The sequence below is a fragment of the Microcaecilia unicolor genome, chromosome 5, assembly GCF_901765095.1.
Source record: "Microcaecilia unicolor chromosome 5, aMicUni1.1, whole genome shotgun sequence".
Taxonomy (NCBI): domain Eukaryota; kingdom Metazoa; phylum Chordata; class Amphibia; order Gymnophiona; family Siphonopidae; genus Microcaecilia; species Microcaecilia unicolor.
Genome location: NC_044035.1, coordinates 174,596,572 through 174,619,360, shown reverse-complemented (window position 1 = coordinate 174,619,360; position 22,789 = coordinate 174,596,572). Strand labels below are relative to the sequence as shown.

At 45.0% G+C, this 22,789-nt stretch overlaps 1 protein-coding gene across 1 annotated transcript in view; it reads right to left on the bottom strand.

The window, feature by feature from the left end:
* Nucleotides 1-22,789, bottom strand: part of HYDIN (HYDIN axonemal central pair apparatus protein) — a 2,443,906-nt gene that overhangs the window by 312,847 nt on the left and 2,108,270 nt on the right. Inside the window, exons 91-92 of the mRNA XM_030205004.1 lie at nt 15,191-15,303; nt 990-1,227 (exon numbers count right to left, since the gene is read on the bottom strand). Of these exons, the coding sequence (XP_030060864.1) occupies nt 990-1,227; nt 15,191-15,303 (351 nt within the window). The remainder of the gene's footprint in view (nt 1-989; nt 1,228-15,190; nt 15,304-22,789) is intronic.

The window sequence follows — 22,789 nt, the reverse complement described above, 5'->3', positions numbered from 1 at the left end:
TCCAGCAACCCTCCTCTCCCCTTCTTCCACCATATCCAGCAACCCTCCTCTCCCCTTCTTCCACCATGTCCAACAACCCTCCTCTCCCCTTCCCTCCATCCAGCAACCCTCCTCTCCCCTTCTTCCACCATGTCCAGCAACCCTCCTCTCCCCTTCCCTCCATCCAGCAACCCTCCTCTCCCCTTCTTCCACCATGTCCAGCAACCCTCCTCTCCCCTTCCCTCCATCCAGCAAACCTCCTCTCCCCTGCCCTCTCCTCTCCCCTTCTTCCACCATGTCCAGCAACACTCCTCTCCCCTTCCCTCCATCCAGCAACCCTCCTCTCCCCTTCTTCCACCATGTCCAGCAACCCTCCTCTTCCCTCCATCCAGCAACCCTCCTCTCCCCTTCTTCCACCATGTGCAGCAACCCTCCTCTCCCGTCTGCCCTGTTTCCTTCCTGCCCCCCCCCCCCCCGCCGTACCTTTAAATATTACAGTTTTGCTGGAGTCGCGGGCAGCCGGCATTGAAGACATCGGCAGGCTTACGCCGGTTCCAGCAACCTTCCCTCTTCCCTCGTTGCAAGTCGGATAATGGCTCCGCCCTCGTAGATACAGGAAATACGTCAGAAGAGGGCGGAGCCATCATCCGACTTGCAACGATGGAAGAGGGAAGGTTGCTGGAACCGGCGTAAGTCTGCCGATGTCTTCAATGCCGGCTGCCCGCGACTCCAGCAAAACTGTAATATTTAAAGGTACGGCGGGCGGCGGCGGGGGGCGGGGCAGTGGCGGGCTGGGGAGGCTTAGCCTCCCCAAGCCTCTTATACGGGGCGCCTATGATTGGGTCATTTCCTATTGTTATGCTGTTAACAAAATGTTAAACTGTACCTGCTGTACACCACCTTGAGCGAATCTCTTCATAAAGGCTGTTAATAAATTCCAATCAATCAAATGCGATTTGATTAATACTATGATATCTCAAATTTGTTTTGTTTTTTTAATCCAGACTTACCTGCAGGAAAGTTTCCCCTCAAACTCTCCCACTTCCTTAGGAAAGAATTTAATTAAGAAGTCTTGTTGTTTCCTAGCAAGGATTATCCCACTACTGGGTTCTATAGAAAATGGAGGAACATCAGCACCAACAGTTAGCAAGGATGAGACGCTTTCCAGGACATTCCCAAGTTGGCTTGCTGTTTGACTTGATCTTCCTTCAAATGAGGCAATCTGTGCAGAGGCTAGGGGGGACTCACCTGAGGAAAAGAAAACATATTCTTGTATTTTTCTGGGGCCATGCGCCAAGCAGAGGCATTGCCATAAATGGGCCTGGGAAGATCACTGTCATTCCACCTTGGACTCAGGTCCACCCAGTCAGCCACAGTGTTACAGGCCAACAAGAGGAGAACTGGAGGCAGTGAAGTACAACCAAGTGCCACCCAGTTTAAGTACATAAGAAATGCCATACTGGGTCACACCATTGGTACATCTAGCCCTGTTACCTGACAAAATCCCAAAAAAGTAGCAATATTCCATGCTACTCACCCCAAAGAGAGGCAGTGACTTTCCCTGAGTATATCTTAACAAAGGTTTATGGATTTAGATTTGGAGTGGAGGAGTAGCCTAGTGGTTAGTGCAGCAGACTTTGATCCTGTGGAACTGGGCAAGTCACTTAACCCTCCATTGCCCCAGGTACAAATAAGCACCTGTATACACTATCAGGCTAATTTTCGAAAGAGAAGGACGCCCATCTATCGACACAAATCGGAAGATGGGTGTCCTTCTCACAGGGTTGCCCAAATCGGTATAATCGAAAGCCGATTTTGGGCGTCCCCAACTGCTTTCCGTCGCAGGGACGACCAAAGTTTACAGGGCGTGTTGGAGGCGTAGTGAAGGCGGGACTTGGCCGTGCCTAACACATGGACGTCCTCGACCCATAATGGAAAAAAAAGGGTATCCCTGACAAGCACTTGGACGACTTTACCTGGTCCTGTTTTTTTTTTACAACCAAGGCACAAAAAGGTGCCCGAACTGACCAGATGACCACTGGAGAGAATAGGGGATGACCTCCCCTTACTCCCCCAGTGGTCACTAACCCCCTACCACCCTCAAAAAAAAATATTTCAAAATATTTTTTGCAGCTCTATGCCAGTCTCAAATGTCATACTCAGGTCCATCACAGCAGTATGCAGTCCCTGGAGCAGTTTTAGTGGGTGCAGTGCACTTCAGGCAGGCGGACCCAGGCCCCCCCACACCTGTTACACTTGTGGTGGTAAATGTGAGCCCTCCAAACCCCACTGTACCCACATGTAGGTGCCCCCTTCACCCCTTAGGGCTATGGTAGTGGTGTACAGTTGTGGGTAGTGGGTTTTGGGGGGGGGGGTTTGGGGGGCTCAGCACCCAAGGTAAGGAATCTATGAACCTGGAAGCAATTTGTGAAGTCTACTCCAGTGCTCCCTAGGGTGCCCGGTTGGTGTCCTGGCATGTCAGGGGGACCAGTGCACTACGAATGCTGGCTCCTCCCATGACCAAAGGGCTTGCATTTGGTTGTTTCTGAGATGGGCGTTCTTGGTTTCCATTATCGCTGAAAATCAGAAACGACCAAGTCTAGGGACGACCATCATTTCAGGATTTGGGCGTCCCCGACTGTATTATCAAAACGAAAGATGGATGTTCATCTTGTTTCGATAATACGGGTTTCCCCGTCCCTCCATCGGGATGTTTTGCGAGGACATCCTCAGCAAAACTTGGGTGTCCGTTTCGATTATACCCCTCTATGTAAACTGCCTTGAATGTATTTATTTATTTTTGTACATTTATACCCCACTTTTTTCCCACAGTTTTGCAGGCGCAAAGTGGCTTACAATGCACTGATAGGCTATTGCTAAATCAGAGATGTTACAGTTACAATAAAACAAATCAAATAGATAGAATCAAAGAAGTAGAAAATTAGGCAAGTAGGTTACAGGTGAAAAGTGTTTAAAAATGGTCCGCAAAGATGACATTAGGAAGGACTTCAGCGAGGTGTTGAAGCTGTTGAGTAGGCTGAGTCTCTGGGTTGCCAGTGCAGACTCCGACATTGAGAAGGGTTGGTCTCATAGTGCAAGGCAGGAGAAGATGAAAGCTGCCGAACCAGCCAAGTCAAAATAGCAGGATGCAGAAAGAGGCAAAAGCTGCTCCTCATCTGATCAACACCAGCTCCCCAGATGGTGGCTTCAGCAACCAGGCGTCGCAGCTCTGAAAGGCCCAACTGCCCAACCGCCACGATCAATGGCGCACTGCAGATCACTCTCGAAGAAAGACAGAAAGCGGGCCCAGGATGCCAACAGGCCCGGCAATGACACCGCCAGGAACAAGGACATGAAATCTCCCGGAGCAGAGACCGCCTCCCCAAATCAACCGGAACCGGCAAGGCAAGCCGAGACGTCCAGGCAGACGCACACCGCACGCATGGCCCGAGCGGGCGGCCACAGCGACAGGCGTACGGAAACGGAAGCAACCCACCGACACGAGCAGCCAGACGCAGCCGAACAGGCTCCCCACTACACCCCTGGCCAAGAGAGATGCAGGACCAGTGATGCCATGCCGGTCCGTGGCCAAACAACCGCGGGAAACTTGGGGAGCCCCGGGAGCCAACGAGAACCCGTCCCACCCTGCGGCGGCCATCTTTGTGTAGTTGCAAAAACCATAGAAAGGCAGTATATCAAGTCCCATTTACCTTTTTCTAAGAACAGCTACATTAACTGCCTTTTTACCACATTCTCTGGTAACAAGTCCCAGAACTTAAATGTATGCTGATTGAAAAAATATTTCTCCTATTTGTTTAAATGTATTTCCCCTAGTCTTTGTATTTTTTTTGAAAGTGTAAACAATTGATTCATGTTCACCCATTCCACTTCATTCAGGATTTTGTAGACCTCCATCATATCTCCTATCAGCAGTGGCGTTCCTAGGGTGGCTGACACCTGGGGCGGATCGCCGATGCGCCCACCCGGGTGCAGCACCCCCCCAGGTGCAGCGCCCCCCCCCCCACCGAAAGAAAGGACACCCCACCCCAGGTGCATCTTTACCTGCTGGGGGGGGGGGGGGGGTGCCGCGCGTCTGTCGGCAACACTCGTTCCCTGCTCCCTCTGCCCTGGAACGGGTTACTTCCTGTTCCGGGGCAGAGGGAGCAGGGAACAAGCGTTGCTGACAGATGCACGGCACCCCCCCCCAGGGCGAAACGACACCCCCCACCCCCCGAGGGTGCATCTTTACCTGCTGGGGGGGTGCCGTGCGCCTGTCGACTTCACTCGTTCCCTGCTCCCTCTGCCCTGGAAAGGAAGTAACCCATTCCGGGGCAGAGGGAGCAGGGAACGAGCGTTGCCGACAGATGCGCGGCACCCCCCCCCCCCCCACAGCGGCATGCACCCGGGGCAGACCGCCCCCACTGCCCCCCCCTTGGTACGCCACTGCCTATCACCCATCTCTTCTCCAAACTCAAGAGCCTTAACCTCTTTAAGCTTTTCCTCATATGAGAGTCATTCCATTCCCTTAATCATTTTTGATCACTCTTCTCTGTACATTTTCTAATTCCATTATATCTTTTTTTGAGAAGTGGTGATTAGAGTTGCACACAGTACTCAAGATGTGGTTGCATCATGGAACAATATTGAGGCAATATGATATTCTTTGTTTTATTCTGCATTCTTTTCCTAATAATTTCTAATATTCAGTTTGGACAATATCAATGATTGTACAACTAGTCTAAAACTTGTCTTGTTGGAAATATTTTCATATCCTCCTCAGTTTATGTATAATTCAAAAGCAGCCTTTCGCCAATGAATTAACTTGTGTTTCCATTGTTAAATTACAATCCAATGTAATCTCTAATTTGTATAAACTGGATTTATTATATCTGTGCTAATTGAAATTATGTTCATCTTCTGGTATTGTATAGCTTTTGTTCCAACTCATTGTGGTTCTTTAACAGAATCAGATGGAAGAGTTTGAGAAAACTGCACAGAAAGAAAAGAAATTGCAGGTTGACAAGAAGGTATCTGCACTGTAAAGTAACACGAAGGTATATGAAGAGAGGTCTTTTTGTAAACTATAATATGCATATTTCAAGATAGCTAAGAACTAAAGTTTTATCTATTATAGATAGCAAAGTAAGGAAATTGGACTTTTATGTCCAGTGATTTTACAAGTTATAAAGGAAAACTATAAGTCACACAGACCGAATAGAAGTGGTCCAACAGAACTTTTATACTGTTTAAGCTACTAGACTGATACAAAGGTCAATAAGGACACTAAAAAGGGCATTTTCGATATGACATCTAAGTCCGACTTTGGATGTTTTGCTCCACATTCCAAAATCCAAATAGCAAATATAGAGATTTTCGAAACAGCAAAATGTATATATATATATTTTTGAAAATGGCTATTTGGTAGATGTTTTCACTCTCTGTGCATTTATCTTTTTGGTTCATTAAAAAAAATAAGTCCAAGTGAAAAATGCACAAACTCCAGCCATTGGGATGTAGAAGGAGCCATTGGGATGTAGACTGGCCACACAAACATCTCAGCAGAATAGTGGGGCACCCTACGGGGCACTGCAATGGACTTCACATAAAAGCTCCCAGGTATACATCTCACCATTGCTCCCTTATATTGTATAGTGAGCCGTCCAAAATCCACCAAAAACCTATTGTATCCAACTGTACACCACTACAATAGCCCTTATAGCTTCAGGTGACACCTATATGTGGGAACAGTAGATTTTTGGTTGGCTTTGGAGGGATCACACTTTCCACCACAAGTGTATCAGTTAGAGTGGATTATGAGACTGGGTTCCCTTTCAATTACCACTAGGCTACTCCAGGGATCTACCTGCTGCTCTAATAGGACTGGCTATAACATCTGAGGCTGTCATAGAGGCAGGAATGAAAAAAGAGGTTTTTACAGGTCCACAGCAGGAATTAGAACACGGAGCAGACCAGGAGTCCAGAAAATTCTTTATTGAAAGTGACCCTGCCTCCAACTGCTATTCTGTTTTCCAATAATTTGTGTTTGTAACGTGGACATATATTTGTCAGCTGAGGTAGGCATAGCTTTCACCCTGGTTAGTGTTTTGTCCAACCCCTGATGTAGCCATTGTAGGGTCTCCTTCAATAAAGAATTTTCTGGACTCCTGGACTGCTCTGTGTTCTATATAGAGGCAGGCACGTACTGTTTCTTTTATATCTTTGGGGGGGGGGGGGGGGGGGGGGGGGGGGGGGGGGGGGAAGTTATTCCTTTAGCCCTTCAGTGGTCATGTAGGGTACGTTTTTGTGATTTAGTCGTTATTAAAACAGGTCTAGCTCAAAACATCTTCGTTTTAGTCCTAGAGGTTTTCATTTATGGCTGAAAAATATCCAAGGCTTAGGAATGCACAAATCCTGCCCTTAAGACACCCCCAACATGCCCCCTTGAGATTTGGATGCACTGCAGAGGAACAGTATGTAAAAACATCTGGAAAATGGGTTTTCAAAATACCAATTTGGACACTTTGGTAAGAAAAATGTCCAAATGCTGCTTTATGCCACTTTTTAGATATTTTTCTCTTTCAAAAATGAGCCTATAAGAGATTGAAAAATGTAATCATCGCCATATATAAATTTGCTAAAATTTGTGCAAACACTGACCTGTGCCCTGCACAAATATGAGGTCCATTTATAAACAGCTTTGAAAGGCTACTAAAGAGCAGTATATCACGATAATAATAAACTTGGAAACTTGGACTTGATGATGTGTTTTATCTTATTGTTTTTGAACTATTGAAGACTTTGTGTGTAACCTTCATTTATTTATTTATTTTAGTACATTTCTACCCCACATTTACCCACATGAGCAGGCGCATTGTGGCTTACAATTTAACATTTGTTGAGGCCATTCACAGTTCAATCCAAATAACTGGAGAAGGAATAACTAGGATATGTGAAAGGTACATCAGTGCAAATCTCCTCACCGACAAGGCCAATACCCAACTATCAAGGCCCAACATTGATCCACATATTTTACAGCATCAGAATCTTTTCCTCATTGGCTACCAGAAGGAACTGGACAAACCCAGGATTACTTGTCTGAGCCATTTCATCTCTTTACTGTTGCCAAATCCACTGAGGTAAGGTGAAGTGATAGCAACCTCTCTCCTACAAAAAGAAATCCTCACCATATATGGCATGCCTCGGTCCAGGAAGGAAAGCCAGCCTAAGGTAAACTCATGCATTGTGATATGTTTGATTTACCCAGAGAACTTCCAGCAGAGAAAGGTAAAGTTCATGAACTAATGATCTCCTCCTGAGAATAGGAAAAATGTTTTTTACTGACTATTTTCATTGTCCTTCAGTCCATGGTGAGGAACTTCTATCAGGACAATGTTTTCCTGAATACCTTGTATTAACGTACCAAGGATCTGAATCAGACTATGTGTTAAATTTGAACCCATGAATTTCACTTCTAATTTTCTTTGAGTCCCTTCACATCCTGGATGCATGGGTTTATGCTCTCCTATCAGCAGATGGGAGACCGAGAACCACTGGCTTGATGACATCACTCTAAGGGTCCTGTGCAGTCCTCATCTAGCCAGTATCTCTGCAAAAAAGCATCTGAAAAAGTATGCCCCATAATTATCACTTAGAGGACACTGGATCAACTGTGAACTGAATCAGCAAGTGAGCCACCAAGAAACAGAAGAAACACAACAGCCACACAAGACAAGGCAAAATGAAACCAAGCCTAATTATTCAGGTTTGGTAGAAAACTCAGTGAGCAGGATGCAAATATTTCTAAACTTGGGTTCTGGTTCTGTACTGATCTGGAGGGACTTAAGGAAAGAAAATTAGCAGGTAAGGCCTCATTTCACATTTCTCATCTTACCTCCAGACCAGCCCAAATGTATGCGACTTACCAAAGCAGTAGGTAACTAGGGAGGGACTCAAAGAAGCCTGCTAACACCTTGGCTCCAAAGTTCACATCTACCTTTGCACAAACATTCAATTTATAATGCCGAACAAAGAAGGGCGGAGACAACCAAATAGCCTCCTTGGTCCACCATGCCACAATGACCTTTGAAGCTGCTGCTTTGCGGAATATTTTGGTCACCATTAAATACTCAACAAGATCCTATACACATTCAACCAATTTAGACCAGCAAAGCCCTCAACTTGCCTCACCTTCTGAAAAACTGGAAGTTAGACTGACTGATAAACATGAAATGGTGAAATTACCTTGAATAAAAAGGAAAGAACAGACCAAATTACCACTTACACATTTGGCATAACCAGGAAAGTTTCCCAACATGAAAGGGCCTGCAGCTCTAAAATCCTCCTGGCTGAGTAAATTGTTACCAAAATACTACCTTCAGTGTCACATCCTTAATCGAAGCTTCCCTAGGAGGTTCAAATTCCAAGGAGGCACCACCAGATGCCAAAGAGGACATAAATTGATATTGTGCATGCTTTTTATATTTTTTAAATAAATAAAAATAAATAAGTACGTAAGTAATACCACACTGGGAAAAGACCAAGGGTCCATCGAACCCAGCATCCTGTCCTCGACAGCAGCCAATCCAGGCCAAGGGCACCTGACAAGCTTCCCAAACGTACAAACATTCTATACATGTTATTCCTGGAATTGTGGATTTTTCCCAAGTCCATTTAGTATCAGTTTATGGACTTGTCCTTTAGGAAACCGTCTAACCCCTTTTTAAACTCTGCCAAGCTAACTACCTTCACCACGTTCTCCGGCAACGAATTCCAGAGTTTAATTACGCTTTGGGTGAAGAAACATTTTCTCCGATTTGTTTTAAATTTACTACACTGTAGCTTCATCGCATGCCCCCTAGTCCTAGTATTTTTGGAAAGCGTGAACAGACGCTTCACATCCACCTGTTCCACTCCACTCATTATTTTATATACCTCTATCAAGTCTCCCCTCAGCCATCTCTTCTCCAAGCTGAAAAGCCCTAGCCTCCTTAGTCTTTCTTCATAGGGAAATCGTCCCATCCCCGCTATCATTTTAGTCGCCCTTTGCTGCACCTTTTCCAATTCCACTATATCTTTCTTGAGATGCGCCGACCAGAATTGAACACAATACTCAAGGTGCGGTCACACCATGGAGTGATATAACGGCATTATAACATCCTCACACCTGTTTTCCATACCTTTCCTAATAATACCCAACATTCTATTGCTTTCCGAGCCGCAGCAGCACACTGAGCAGAAGGTTTCAGTGTATTATCGACGATGACACCCCAGATCCCTTTCTTGGTCCGTAACTCCTAACGTGGAACCTTGAATGACGTAGCTATAATTCGGGTTCTTTTTTCTCACATGCATCACCTTGCATTTGCTCACATTAAACGTCATCTGCCATCTAGCCGCCCAGTCTCCCAGTCTCGTAAGGTCCTTCACAGCTCTCAAAGCACACATGAAATCTGGCTGAGCAGACAAGGAATGATCCTGAATCTGTTCTCTACAGTAGGCAATGGCCACCACCTGAGCCTGGAGTGAATTCAAAGCCTTCATGTAAAAAGACTAGGATATCCAACAGAGACACACCAAGGAGATGCACAATAAAATCCCTACACCATGTCTCAAACATTCACCATACTCAGACATATATGAAAGAAATATATTTCTTCCTAGCCTACAACACGGTAGAAATCACTTGGGTTGAATAACCTCTCTTTCTTAATTTTGTCCTCTCAAGACCCAGACTGTAAGACAGAATGGGGACATGTCCAGCATTTGAATGAGACTCTGAAAAGAAGTTCCCACACTGAAGAACAGCAACATACCCCCTTCCTTTAGGCTGATGAGATCAGCATACCTAGGTTTCCTTGAGCCACCAAAACCTACTAGCACTGGGTGGCTCCCTATTTTTTTTTATCACCTTATTAACAGTATCACAATGGGAACACATATAATATCCCCCCCCAAAGGCTATTGCTGAACAAAGGCACCCAGACTGAGCAACGCTCCTTCCTGTGGCTGTATAATCTGGTCATTGGTATCCTCCAGTGTTGCACAATGCTTTCAAATGCTGTCAGGTGCCGTTCTCAACTTTCACATTTTTTACTCAGGCCATGTGAGTCACCAACAATGCTGCAAGGTGCCTCTATGACTAGCTCAATAGCAGAATTACTTCAACTGATTCTGAAACCTGTTTACCTTTGGTGTTGCCTCGTGGTTAATATAGGCTTCTATCATAGCTTTGTCTAACAGGACCTGCACTGCTATGTTCTGCACCAGTGGAAGAAAGACCCGCAGCACTAGCTAGATGAATAACCTTTGTCTCCACGATGAAACTACTTTGTCTCTACCACATTCTATCAATCCTGGGATACTTCACCCTGGCAATGGACCATCCCTAACCCTTCAAGCTTGCATTTGTTGTGACTAAGATCTACTCTAGAACCTCAACCTCCACACCAGCAGCCAGATTTTTCTCCTGCAATGACCACAACAAACTGGAACTTAATTCCCCCTGAAGGGAATGTCTCACCTTCTAATTCTGAATCTGAGTGGACCGATGACCTCTTTAATGGATGCATGTTAGCTCTGGCTCACAGAACTAAGTACAAGGCCATGGCCATTGATCCCCTGTACTTGGAGGTAACCTGGGCTGACCTGCCTTGAACAAGCCCAGGATGTGAGACTGCAGCCTCTTAATCCTGTCATTGATCAAAAACACCTTCTGTTTCTGAATATCAAACAGGAAACTCAAAAATGCCAGTACCTGGCTCCAAATAAAATTTCTTTTCAGAAAGTTGAACATGTGCATCCCTGTTACTTCACAGGCTTTAGTCCAGCACTAGTAAAGTCTCTTTATTTCTCTCTGGTCATACACCAAAAGCAAGTATTTTCTGAAAACAATTCAAGGTTATCTCCTATCTTGATAGTCTTCACAGACTCTGGAATCTCAAGCTTGAGCCACACTGCTTCCCTGATCCTCTCCTCGGGCACTATAGCTCAGCATAGAATACAGTCATCTACATTGACTCAAGGCATTTAACTCCAGCCTGGACTGAGCCCTGCAACCTGACTCAGCCCTTGCCATGGCATGTTAGTGCCGCCTGAAATAAGGCAGCTTAACTGCACCATCAGTGCGGGAGTACTGTTAAGGACACCTGTTGCTATGCCACTCACTCCCTAATACTTGCCTACCAGCTGAACTGGAGAATGGACACTCCCCTCAATACTCACTGTGAATGACAGCCATCACCTGCACCACTGAAAGGCCCATCCCAGCCTCCTCTTCTGCCAGTCACAAGTGCTGCCATCTCGGCAGAGATCTACTTCATTGAGGATCTGGTTTCCTGGAATGATACTTACTGGCTTCCCAAGACCACTTCCTGGATGAAAGGGAATGTTCTGCTCCTCTCAGCCTATCATCTGGGATTATTGGAACGTTTGACTATTCCCAGGCTTTTGCCAACTATTCCAACTCTTCACCAAAGAGGGGGGAATTTACTGAAGGATTGCTTTAACAGGGCTTCCATTTTCCAGTCCTGTGTGTCCTTAATAGCTGAACCACTTTCAACCAAAGTGGTTGTTTTCTTGGTCATAGCAGACACAATGGCATCCATTTTAGGAAGGTATAGCGACTTGATCATGGAGCTGCTGACCTTCAAATCAGCATCAACATTATCTCACTTTGCAGTAATCGTATCATTTATTGTTCTGTAGACTCAAAAGGTTTTAGCTGGCTTACAGAATCCCTTTACTAATGGATCCTCCTTAGATGCTGCCTTGGAGATCTTGAGAGCTGATAGGACTTGTGCTATCAAGGATGCCAGCTCATCTCTGTAGAAAACCTGTACCACGGAAGCATCTTCCGCCACTGGAATTTCCTTGTCCTCCAGTTTTCCTCCAGTTCTCTAAGTTTTTCTCTTATTAGCAGATGACATCTCTGGGAATGGCACATCAGAAAACCTGGTGCATTAGTAGCACAAACTCAGGTGAAACCCTAATGCTTGCCATGTGATCTAGAGGCCCAGCAGAAGATCCTGTTGCCATCTCACCCTAAGCATGTATAGGGCTCAAAACTGGAGGTTCTTCTGGTGCAAATCAGAGCCCAGTACTAATAAAATGGCATTCATTCCCTCCAAAACTGGCTCTTCAGCATGATCAGGTTAGGTACCACATTTCACATAGCAGCTCTGCAAGTCCCACTGCATCAGGTACCTGCTCCATTGCTGCTATAAAGTGTAACGTGATTCCCCAAAGCCATGCCTTTGTCTCTCCAGTGCTTCCCCTTGCACCCAGAGCACCAGTCAGAAGTGCTAATTGTGGAGCAGCAGCTGTCACAGACTGCACAGCACTTGCTGTGCTTGACCTTCTAGACATGATTCAACTGATCCTCTAATCACTCACCTCCTACTGGGCTACAAAATCTTTCCTAGTCAGTCAGAGCTGTTGCTGAAGCTGAACTTCACTTTCTAAGAACTTTGGCTGCCTTTTCAGTTTTTTGGACAACTTTCTTAAACTGTGCCATCCATGGAAAACCTCCTGCCTCCCCCCCCCCCACCCTAAGAAGGGGAGAGAGAAAAAAGGTGCAAATGACAGACGCCCAAAATCCACCAGATGCAGAAGTGAGGGGAGAGGGACACAGTATCACTGCACAGCTGCTCCAAGCCCTCTATGCTTGGCTATTGGGCTCTCAACCACTTTCCAGCAGCTCCATTTAGCCTAACAGTCCTCCAGGCCATTACAGACTGCACAGGTCTACATGCCTACCATCCACTGAAGATCTAGAAGTACTGGCTAGCTAAGGACTGCACAGGACCTTTACAGTGTAATATCATTAAACTAATGGTTCTCACTCTCCATCTGCTGGTAGGAGAGTGTAAACCCAGGCATCTGGACTGGTCTGGAGGAATGATGAGGAAAGGTATTTGCCAGCACTGCAGAGAAAAGCTCCCCTGGGGGCAGAGTAAAGCTACACCCTGCATGAGAGTAAGGACAGACATAGTGGAACATCTAAAGGAAAAAAGATCTCTACCACTAACCAGAGACAAGCTGCAAAGAATTAATTCAGTGGCTTGGAGAAGGGAATGAACTGAATATGGGACCAGTCAGCCCAAAAAGGAATGTGAGTCTAGGATTGCAACTGCAGTTTTATCTTAGTGCTTCCTGGATGGAGTTTTCTTTTGTTTGAAACTACTTTGAATGCTTGTATATTAATGTCTGCTTCATGGCTAAGATGATAGTTTATTTTCTTGTAAATATCATTATATTGTATTTTGTAGAGTGCTGACTGTTTTCAGGTAAATTATGGGTTGCAAGAATCACAGGGCTCAGGTAGCAACTGTCTCTTTTGACACAAGACATCCACATGTTAAGCTAGTAATAAGCAAACATTTAGCTCATGCCTTTTTCCAAGGCACATTACATACAGGTATAGTATTTTCCCTGTTCATAGTAGCCTCATATTCTAAGTTTTTTTTTGTACCTGGAACAATGGAGGGTTAAGTGAGTTGCCCAAGGTCACATAGAGCCACAATGGGAACTAGTTTCCCCAGTTCTCAGCCCATGGCACTGACCGTTAGGCTGCTCCTTTACTCCAGTAGCTGGTAAAAGTCTCAGAACCCTGATTCCAGATCCTGGAGGCCTTAGTCCAGAAAAACTTCAGAATCCTGAAGGCATGAGGGGCCTGTCTCCTGCAGGGCAGACAGTGCAGAGCCCTGGTTACACTTAGCTAATCAATAACAGAAAAGTTGCTGGTCCAGCAGTGTTTAGAACAGTGTTGTCCAACTTTTGTTGTCGAGGGCCACAATCCTGTTGTGTTTTCAGGATTACCCCAATGAATATGCATGAGATCTATTTGCATGCACTGCCTCCATTGTATGCGAATAGATCTCATGCATATTCATTGAGGAAATCCTGAGAACCTGACCTGGCGAAAGAAAATCACTGTGAATGTTGATGAATAGTTCCCATTGATAGTGCTCATGTATATTGGATATTGCATTGCTATCATCAGCAAACACCCATTACAGGTAACCAGTTTCACTGTGTCTACTTTACATATGGTTCACTTCTTATGACGGGGCTGGAGAGGATATTTGTATTTTATCCTTAGAATACTTAAAAACAGATTAGCGTTACCTTGTCCTTGAAGACAGGGATAATAAAGAGGTAGTAGAACATAAGAACATCTTATGTGTAAGCTGATTCAATGCCTTCTAGGTATTGGCAATCAGTGTGCAGTGACTAGATATTGGAAGGACACTCCATCTACAGAGGCAGAGTGGCTGGCACTATAGGATGGAAAAACTGACTCATGAGCTGAAGAATATGATAAGGGATTCCTAGGAGATTTGGGATCTATTTTCTTGACAAGGATTGTTCAGGGATTATCCACCTTTAGAATACCTCTTGAATTAGTGGAAGAAATTGGCGTAGTAATTACCCTGACAATGCATTTGTTGAATTTGGAAATTGGTTGGGGGGGAGTATAAAGAGTAGGTGGTTTAATTCAGAGAGTGTCATGCTAAGTGGAGGAAGGGTGCAGTCTTTGAAGAGACATTTCATAGCTTATTAGAGAGCTTTTCTTTCTGATACTATTTTAACATGTTTATGGTTCACAAAAGACTTGTGCAGAATGGAAGTGCCACTCTATCATGTGTTGTTCTTTTTGGAATAATAACAATAGTAAAGAAAAAATTAGGGGTCCTTTTAATAAGGTGCGCTGAAAAGTGGCCTGCGCTGGTGTAGACGTGTGCATTGGACACGCGCAGGTCCATTTTTCAGCGCACTTGCAAAAAATGGTTTTCTTTGGCCAAAAATGGACGTGCGTCAAAATGAAAATTGGTGTACGTCCATTTTGGGCCTGAGACCTTACCGCCACCTATTCACTTAGCGGTAAGGTCTCACACATTAACTGGGCGGTAATCGTCAGCACGCACACAATGCCGATTACCGCTTGGTTAGCACTATGCACTGGAAAATAAAATACATTTCCGGCATGCGCAATGGGCGCACATAAAAAAATGAAATAACCGCCCGGGCCATGTGGTAGTTCTGAATTGGTGAACGTTGGGCACAAGTAGGCACCTACGTGGCTTAATAAAAGGGCCCCTGAAAAGACTGTTAGTGAAATATAAAAGATGAGACATGGGAACACAGAGGGAAGCTGGTTTCACTTTATCTTTAAGTTGATGAAGAATGCTGAGACAGGAGATTTTTGATTTACCTTTCAAACTGGACTGTATGAATTCCTGAGGGCCACCAAATGTCTTACTGTCCACCACAGTCACTTTCCATGAGAATTCTAGCTGTACAGTCCCAGTATTTGCGACTTTGTACCTATGCAACACAAAGGTCTTCTGCTTAAAGAACATGTACCAACAAAAGAAACATTTCCATTAACTAGAAGCAACCCAAATTATTTTGAGGACAATTTTCAAAATCTGGGTATTTTTCACTCAGAAACTTTGCACTAAATTTCAAAGGAACTTATAAGCATATTGTCACTTTGAAAATTGCAGTGCATAGAAATTACCTGTGGACCTTTGCACCTGTTTTCAGAGCACAGGATATGAAAATTATACATGCTTATGTGAAAATACAGCTTATGAGGGACATTTTAAAAGCATCTACATGTGGAAATAGATGCATTTACACATATATATTGCATATACATATAAATGGCAGTTCTAGAAAGCTCATATTACGCTATCTATCAAAATTCAAACAATTTATTTTATATGAAGGTAAAGGACAATCGGAAGTGATCTTGCTGCAAAGACTGTCACAAGGTCATCACATTATATCATCACTGAGCCATGCTTTTTCAAATCCATTTCAAAATGTCTTTTTTTTTGTTTTTATCTTTAAATCTTCCTTAACTTAATATAATTTTATAAAACAAGTGTGTATATTCATTGCACTTAACTTAAGTCATGCTGGGGAGTACATGCTGGCACGAATCCATGTTTCACCTCGGGCTATTTCCACTTAATCCAATTACTGCAAACATGGTCACTATGAAAACTACTATTCCAGTGGAAGGAGGTACCACTCTTAAAGATGTCCTCAACTGTAAATTAGAAGCTTCTTAAAAGATCATCTTTGAAGTGGCTGCCCTATGCCTGCAGGATAACATTTGTGGATCCTATTCAGCCAGAGTGTGTCTCTCCTAGCAGTTTGGGAAACCATGCAATCTCTGCTTCACTTAGGTGCAGTTCAACCTATTCCAACAAGCGAATTGGGAACCAGCAGGTACTCCATTTGCTTTGTGGTTCCCAAAAAAGAGGTTCTTACCATCCAGTTCTAGATCTCAAGCATGTCGAAAGGGCACTAAAAGTGCTACACTTCAGACTGGAAACTCTGCATTCTGTGATAACATCTGTTCAATCAGGAGAATTTCTAACATCTTTAGACCTCAAAGAGGCTTACTTCCACATCCTGATTTTACTGCCTTATCAATGCTTTCTTGCGTTTTTTTTTTTTATTCTCAGGTCTCTCTACCAATTCAAAGCCATGCTCTACGGTCTCTCAACAGCACAAGGACATTCTCCAAGGTCATGGTAGTGGTAGCATCCAAAATTTCTCTTTGGGGGCTCATCCAGCTGTTATCTGGTTTCTTAGAAGAGTTAACCAGTTGAAACCTCCTCATAGGTCTATCTGCTCAGAGTGGAACCTTCGTTTGATAGTACAGTGTCTTCAATATTCTCCCTTCAGCGGCATTATCCCTATTAAGCAGTCCCACTGAATATACATTTATGTAGCAGCTGGCACTTCCAATTATCAATCTGAGTTAAGCCTGCTATTTCACTGGCCTAACTTAAAGAGAAAAGTTATCCAGACAACAATTCAGTCTCCCTGCTCTCTTGATATGGCTGTCAGGCTCCCAGCATATGGTAACTTTTCTGAATCTACTCTCAGATTTGAACTTTACTCAATGGGTTCCATTTCTAACCTACCAAGGTGGTCATACACTCAATCTAGTCTGTTCTCTGTCAGATTCTATGACTAAACCACTGTCTATCTTTTCTACTGTGGTCCCATGGTCTGACCATATGCTTATTCAGTTCTACGTCCTCCTATCCCTTCCTTCCCCTGCACCGTCAATTGCTCAGAAATGGACCAGACACTTGTCTCGGATTGATATGTCCTCGCTACCTTCCTCCATGTTCTCTTTCCCATTGGATTAAGAACAGTTGAGCTTAGATGCACAAGCAAGCATTTAAAATTCGGTACTCTCCACTAGCCTTGAAAAGATTGCTCCTCTTACACTGTCAAAGGCTTCTAGCTCTCTTAATAGGAAGCCTTGGTACCATGTGGGACTGCACCAACAAAAGCACCGGTTACATCAGCCAGTACGTAAATGGAAAAAGGCTAGATTAACTTTTGCTCTTTTATATTTTAGGTCTGAACTTAGTACCTATAATTATATGTTGAAAATGGCTAAGGCAAAACTTTACCCAGATTGCATTAAGAAAGCAACTAATCCAACTAGGGAATTATTTTCAATCTTTCAAAACTTGACATCTCTCCCAACTATTAATGACTCATGCAGCCCCACCTGCGGAAATTCTTTCAGTACTTTACCACCAAGATGCAGAATCTAGTAAACTCTTTTCCTATCATGTCCTCCCCCCTTCCACTAATCCTGCAGCCCCGTTTGTTTTAACACCTCTCCACCTGGCTTTGTCAATTCTCCCAGCATTTGGAATATTCTTATGGTCTTCTTTCCAACTTCAGACCTTATATTCTCTTTCAAAGATACTTTCAACCATGCATATTACTATATCCTTACTTGATCCTCTTCCATCGCTGTGGCTTCAGATTGACACCTTACAACTGCTTCCCAAAGTGTTGACCTTAATCAATAATAATTCCAATGAATAAATAAATAATAAATAATAAATCATAGTCTTTCTTCTGGTCAATACCCAACCTTTGGAAATCTACTATTACCTGTCCTATCCTTAAAAAGTCCTCGCTTGGGGGATCACGTGATGTGCTGAGAGGAGCGGAAGCAGAGAAGCTCTTCTCTTAGGCCGAACCCTCCCCCACATCGCTCGTAAGTGCCGACCCGACTCCTGATACCGAACAAGTTCAATAAGAAGGATCCGCGAGTGCATGGACCAATTTGTCACAAGATTGGAGCCTAAAATGCCACCAAAAACTGGGAAAAAAGAGGCGGACAAGTCCCGCGTTTCGGATCCCAAGATGGCGGCGGGCCCTTCGCTGGACGGGCAGGCGGCGATGTTTTCCCCCCCGCAACTTCAGCAGCTAGCGGAGGCTGTGAAATTAGCCCTACAACCAGACCTACAGCAACCTTCAAGTCAGCTAGCTGCAGTGGAAAACCTTTTGGCGGACACGACAAGACGCACAGGAGAATTAGAACAGCGAGTGTCTGCCGCTGAAGACGAGCAGGCCGGAAGGGCAGCAGAACTCGAAGACTTAAAACGGACAGTGCGGAAACAATCACAGTTACTGGACAACCTCGAGAATCGATCTAGGAGAGACAATCTCCGTATAATAGGCGTCCCAGAAACAGTGCCAGATCGTTCACTATCTAGCAGATTAGAAAAATGGCTGCAGGCGGAATTTGCGCTGATGGATAGTATCGGAGCTGTATGCCTGGAACGTGCCCACCGAGTTGGTAGGAAGAACAACACCGACCCATGGCCTAGAGCGGTTATGGTAAAAGTTCACAATTTTGTTCATAAAGTGGAAATTTTGAGAGGAGCGCGAATGAAATGAGACTCGCTGACTTTTGAGGGATCGTCCGTCAAGATTTTTCAGGACTACTCATTGGCCTTACAAGAGAGACGGCGGGCCTACGGGAGAGTGTGCCAAAAGCTGGCAGACTCCAGTCAAAAATTCATGTTAACATATCCGGCCACTCTGTGGATCAATCATCAGAGCAAATGGCATGCCTTTTACTCTCCAAAAGAAGCGCAAGACTGGATGGCTGAGAACTTAAATCTTAATTTGGACCCTAATAGCCATCAAAGCAAGCTCAAGTGAGGTAGAGGGTGAATTTGTCACTTTCCATTGAAGGTATGGGGGAATTAAAATAACATTGATGGGGGAGGGGGAGACCTCACTTCATTGATCCCACTGTTCTCCCGATAGACATCAGAGGGGGATAGAATGGAGACTGGGGGGAGAGGGATAGGGATAGGGAAAGGGAAAGACTTGGCTGTCAGAAGGAAATGAAGATCATAAGAATAGGGAACTCACTGGTAATGCCCAGAGTAGGTCGTGTGGAAGAGATGTGCCCTTTGCTGAAAGGGGGGAGCTGGGAGGGTATGAGAAACAATATACCCTTGGGCGAGGCTGGGCGTCCGAGGAGGAAACAGTTAAGAAGCGCTGGAGTACATACACCCGTAGGAAAACCTTAATATTAGGTCTATAAGGTTCGCCTCCTGGAATGTGGGAGGTGTCTCCACCCCGATCAAGCGGACAAAAATTCTGGCAAGCCTTAAGCGCCATAAGGTCGACATAGGTTGCCTTCAGGAGACCAGACTCACACCTGAGGAACATAATAAATTAAAGAGGCAGTGGGTGGGAGAAGTCCATGCTGTGTCGTCAGGGGATCGCAAAGCTGGAGTGGCAGTGTTGATTCGCAGGGGGCTGGCCACAAAGTCAGAGGTGGTAGAAGCGGATCCAAATGGGCGTTATATTATGATACGGCTATGGGTGCATCAAAGAGAACTGTTAATATTGGGGATATATGGACCCAATACATTTGACCCAAAGTTTTACCCAAATTTAGTGCGGGCGTGCCTCCTCTATAAGTCTGCTCATCTCTTAGTGATGGGAGACTTCAATTTGGTGATGGATCCTGGCGAGGATTGCTCCAACCCAGGAGTAGCTTCAAGAAGGGGGCCCAAAGCGCATGCACTCTCTTACTTTCAAAGAGCCCTTAACCTTATTGACACATGGCGATGTTTGCACCCAGGGGAATGCGATTACACCCATCTGTCTAGGGCCCATGGAACGTATTCCAGAATAGATTATATCTTTATTACCCAACCGGCCTTCCCCTGGGTTCTAGCTTCTAAGATTGGACCGGAGGCGATAACAGACCATTCGTTGATCTGGATTGACATGGAGGTACCAAATTTTTACCAACAAGCCCGCAGTTGGTGATTCCCAGGCTATCTTTCACAAAGTAGTGAATTCCGAGAATTTCTTAGACAAAAGTGGGAAGATTACCTTCAAAATAATAGAGAGCACTTGGGTCAACCTGAATTGCTGTGGAGCGCTGCCAAGGCAGTTATAAGAGGTGAGATAATCGCTTATGTACATGCCAAAAACAAAAAACAGACAATAGCCATAGTGAGACTGGAGCAAGATTTACGAAAAGCAAAGGCCCAACACATTAGGCAGCCGACTGCAGAAACAAGAGAGCAGTTGAAAGCTATTCAAGTAACGCTTAACGCGTTAATACATGAGAGAGGGCAAAAATACCTAGCCTCCCAGCAATACAAATTCCGCAGGTATGGAAACAGATCAGGAAAGATGCTAGCGCAATTATTCACTGCATGGGGCCCCCGTCGTCCAATATTGACACTCAGAGACGAGCAGGGGCATATTCAAAATAAGAGTGAAGAAATAGCTCGGATCCTCACCAGATTCTTTGCTTCTTTATACAAAGCAGGTAGAGACCCAGATGAAGAGCAGGTTAAAAAATTCCTGGATGAGGTAGGGATGCCAAAATTGACTGAGGGGGAACAAGAGGAATTGGAGGCACCCTTAGAGGCCAAAGAAATACAGGAGGTAATAAAATCACTGCCCATGGGTTCTGCGCCCGGACCAGATGGGTTTCCTGCAGAATTTTACAGGGCTCTGCCCACCTCCTTCATCCCGGTGATCAGTGCTTTCTATGAACAGGTGGTTGATAGTGGCCGGTTCCCTAAACATGAAAACACAGCATCCATTACATTGATCCAAAAACCCGGGAAACCAGCCGATCAGGCAGATTCCTACAGACCCATTTCCCTGATTAACGTAGACCTAAAGATGTTGGCGAAGATCCTCTCCAACCGGTTAGCTAAGATATTACCAAGGGTAATTGGAGAGGAGGAAGTGGGGTTTGTTCGGTCTAGGCAGGCAGCCAGGAATGTTCGCAGACTATTATTAGCTATGGCAACAGCTCAAATATCTGAAACACCAGCCTCTCTTTATGCCCTGGATGCCGAGAAGGCATTTGATCAGGTGGGGTGGAGATACCTGTTTGCAGTCTTGCGATATATGGGCGTCGGGGGTTGGTTTTACAACGCGATAGCTGCTCTGTACACGGAGCCGAAAGCTTTAGTGCTAGTGAATGGAGTGAGTGCCCAGCTTTTCGAAATTGCCAGAGGTACCAGACAGGGCTGCCCTATGTCCCCGGCCCTGTTCATACTATCCCTAGAACCCTTACTGAGAGCTTTAAAGAAAACAGACAAAATTCCTGGGGTGGGGGTGGGGAGCGCAGTCATTAAAACTCTAGCATTTGCAGATGACTTGCTGATTGCGACCGTGCGCCCAATAGATTCCCTAAATCATCTGTTGCAGCTCATACAGGAATTTGGTGAACTCTCGGGATTCACCCTAAACATCAAGAAGTCCTTGGTCATGGAAGTATACCCTGATAAAGCGCAGTCGGGAGTGGACAGCCCTCTGACAAGGGCAGATGACAAGATAAGATACCTGGGTACCACCATCCCGCAGAACTTGACGCGATTGTATCAGGAGAATGTGGAACCTTTGTTTGAGACAACCCGCACTAGACTACGGCTCTGGGAGAATTTTCCATTGTCCTTAATGGGTCGTATCGCAGCTTATAACATGCTGATTGCGCCCAAATGGATGTACACGTTTCAGACCCTCCCACTTTTTCTCAAGCAAGCAGATGAAAAACGTCTAAATAAACTTATACAAAGATTCCTGTGGAGAGGGCGCAAAGCCAGACTTTCAATTGCAATATTACAAATCCCACGAGAATTTGGGGGTCTGGGCCTGCTAAGTATGAGATACCTCACCATAGCCAGTGGCATGCGACATATCTCGGACTGGTATAGAGCAACCTCAGATTTCTCGGACACTCCATTGGAGACGACTTTAACTCAAGGAGTGCACTTCAGTTGCCTGCTGCACATGGGAGGGGGACCCGTCCCCCAGATCTTGCAACAATCACACATATTGCCAACAGCGCGAGCAGTGTGGAGATGGGTCTGCGGATATCACCATTTCAAAAGTAAGGTCACTCCCTTTTTGGCTATTTGTGATAATCTGGCCTTTCCGCCAGGTACTATCCATGGAGTTTTCCGCAGGTGGAAGGATAAAGGCCTTGTGTATCTATACCAAGCTTTAACTGCAGAAGGGCAACCAAGATCATTTGAGGACCTGCAGACACAATTTTCCCTCCATTCAGCGGATCGCTTCCACTACTGGCAGTTGAGACATTATATTAAAAGTCTGCCATGGGAGTGTCTTACGGAGGATGTGCAGGAAGAATTATCGTCAGCCTATTCCCTACAATCTCAGGACAGAGTATCTCTGACAATGCACCATCGACACCTCAGAGATATGGTGGTAGAACCTGATTATGAGACTTTATCCAAGAAATGGAACAAAGACTTGGGCACAAAATTGACATCAAGAGACATGCAGGAGTTTATATACAAGATACACAACTCATCCAAGATGGTCATGTACAGTGAAATGGAATACAGATTAGTAATGAGAACATATATCCCCCCAAGACGGGCATTCCATATGGGAATTTCTCCAGATGGCGCTTGCCCCAAATGTGGAGCAGGGGGAGCGACACTTGGCCATATGTTCTGGA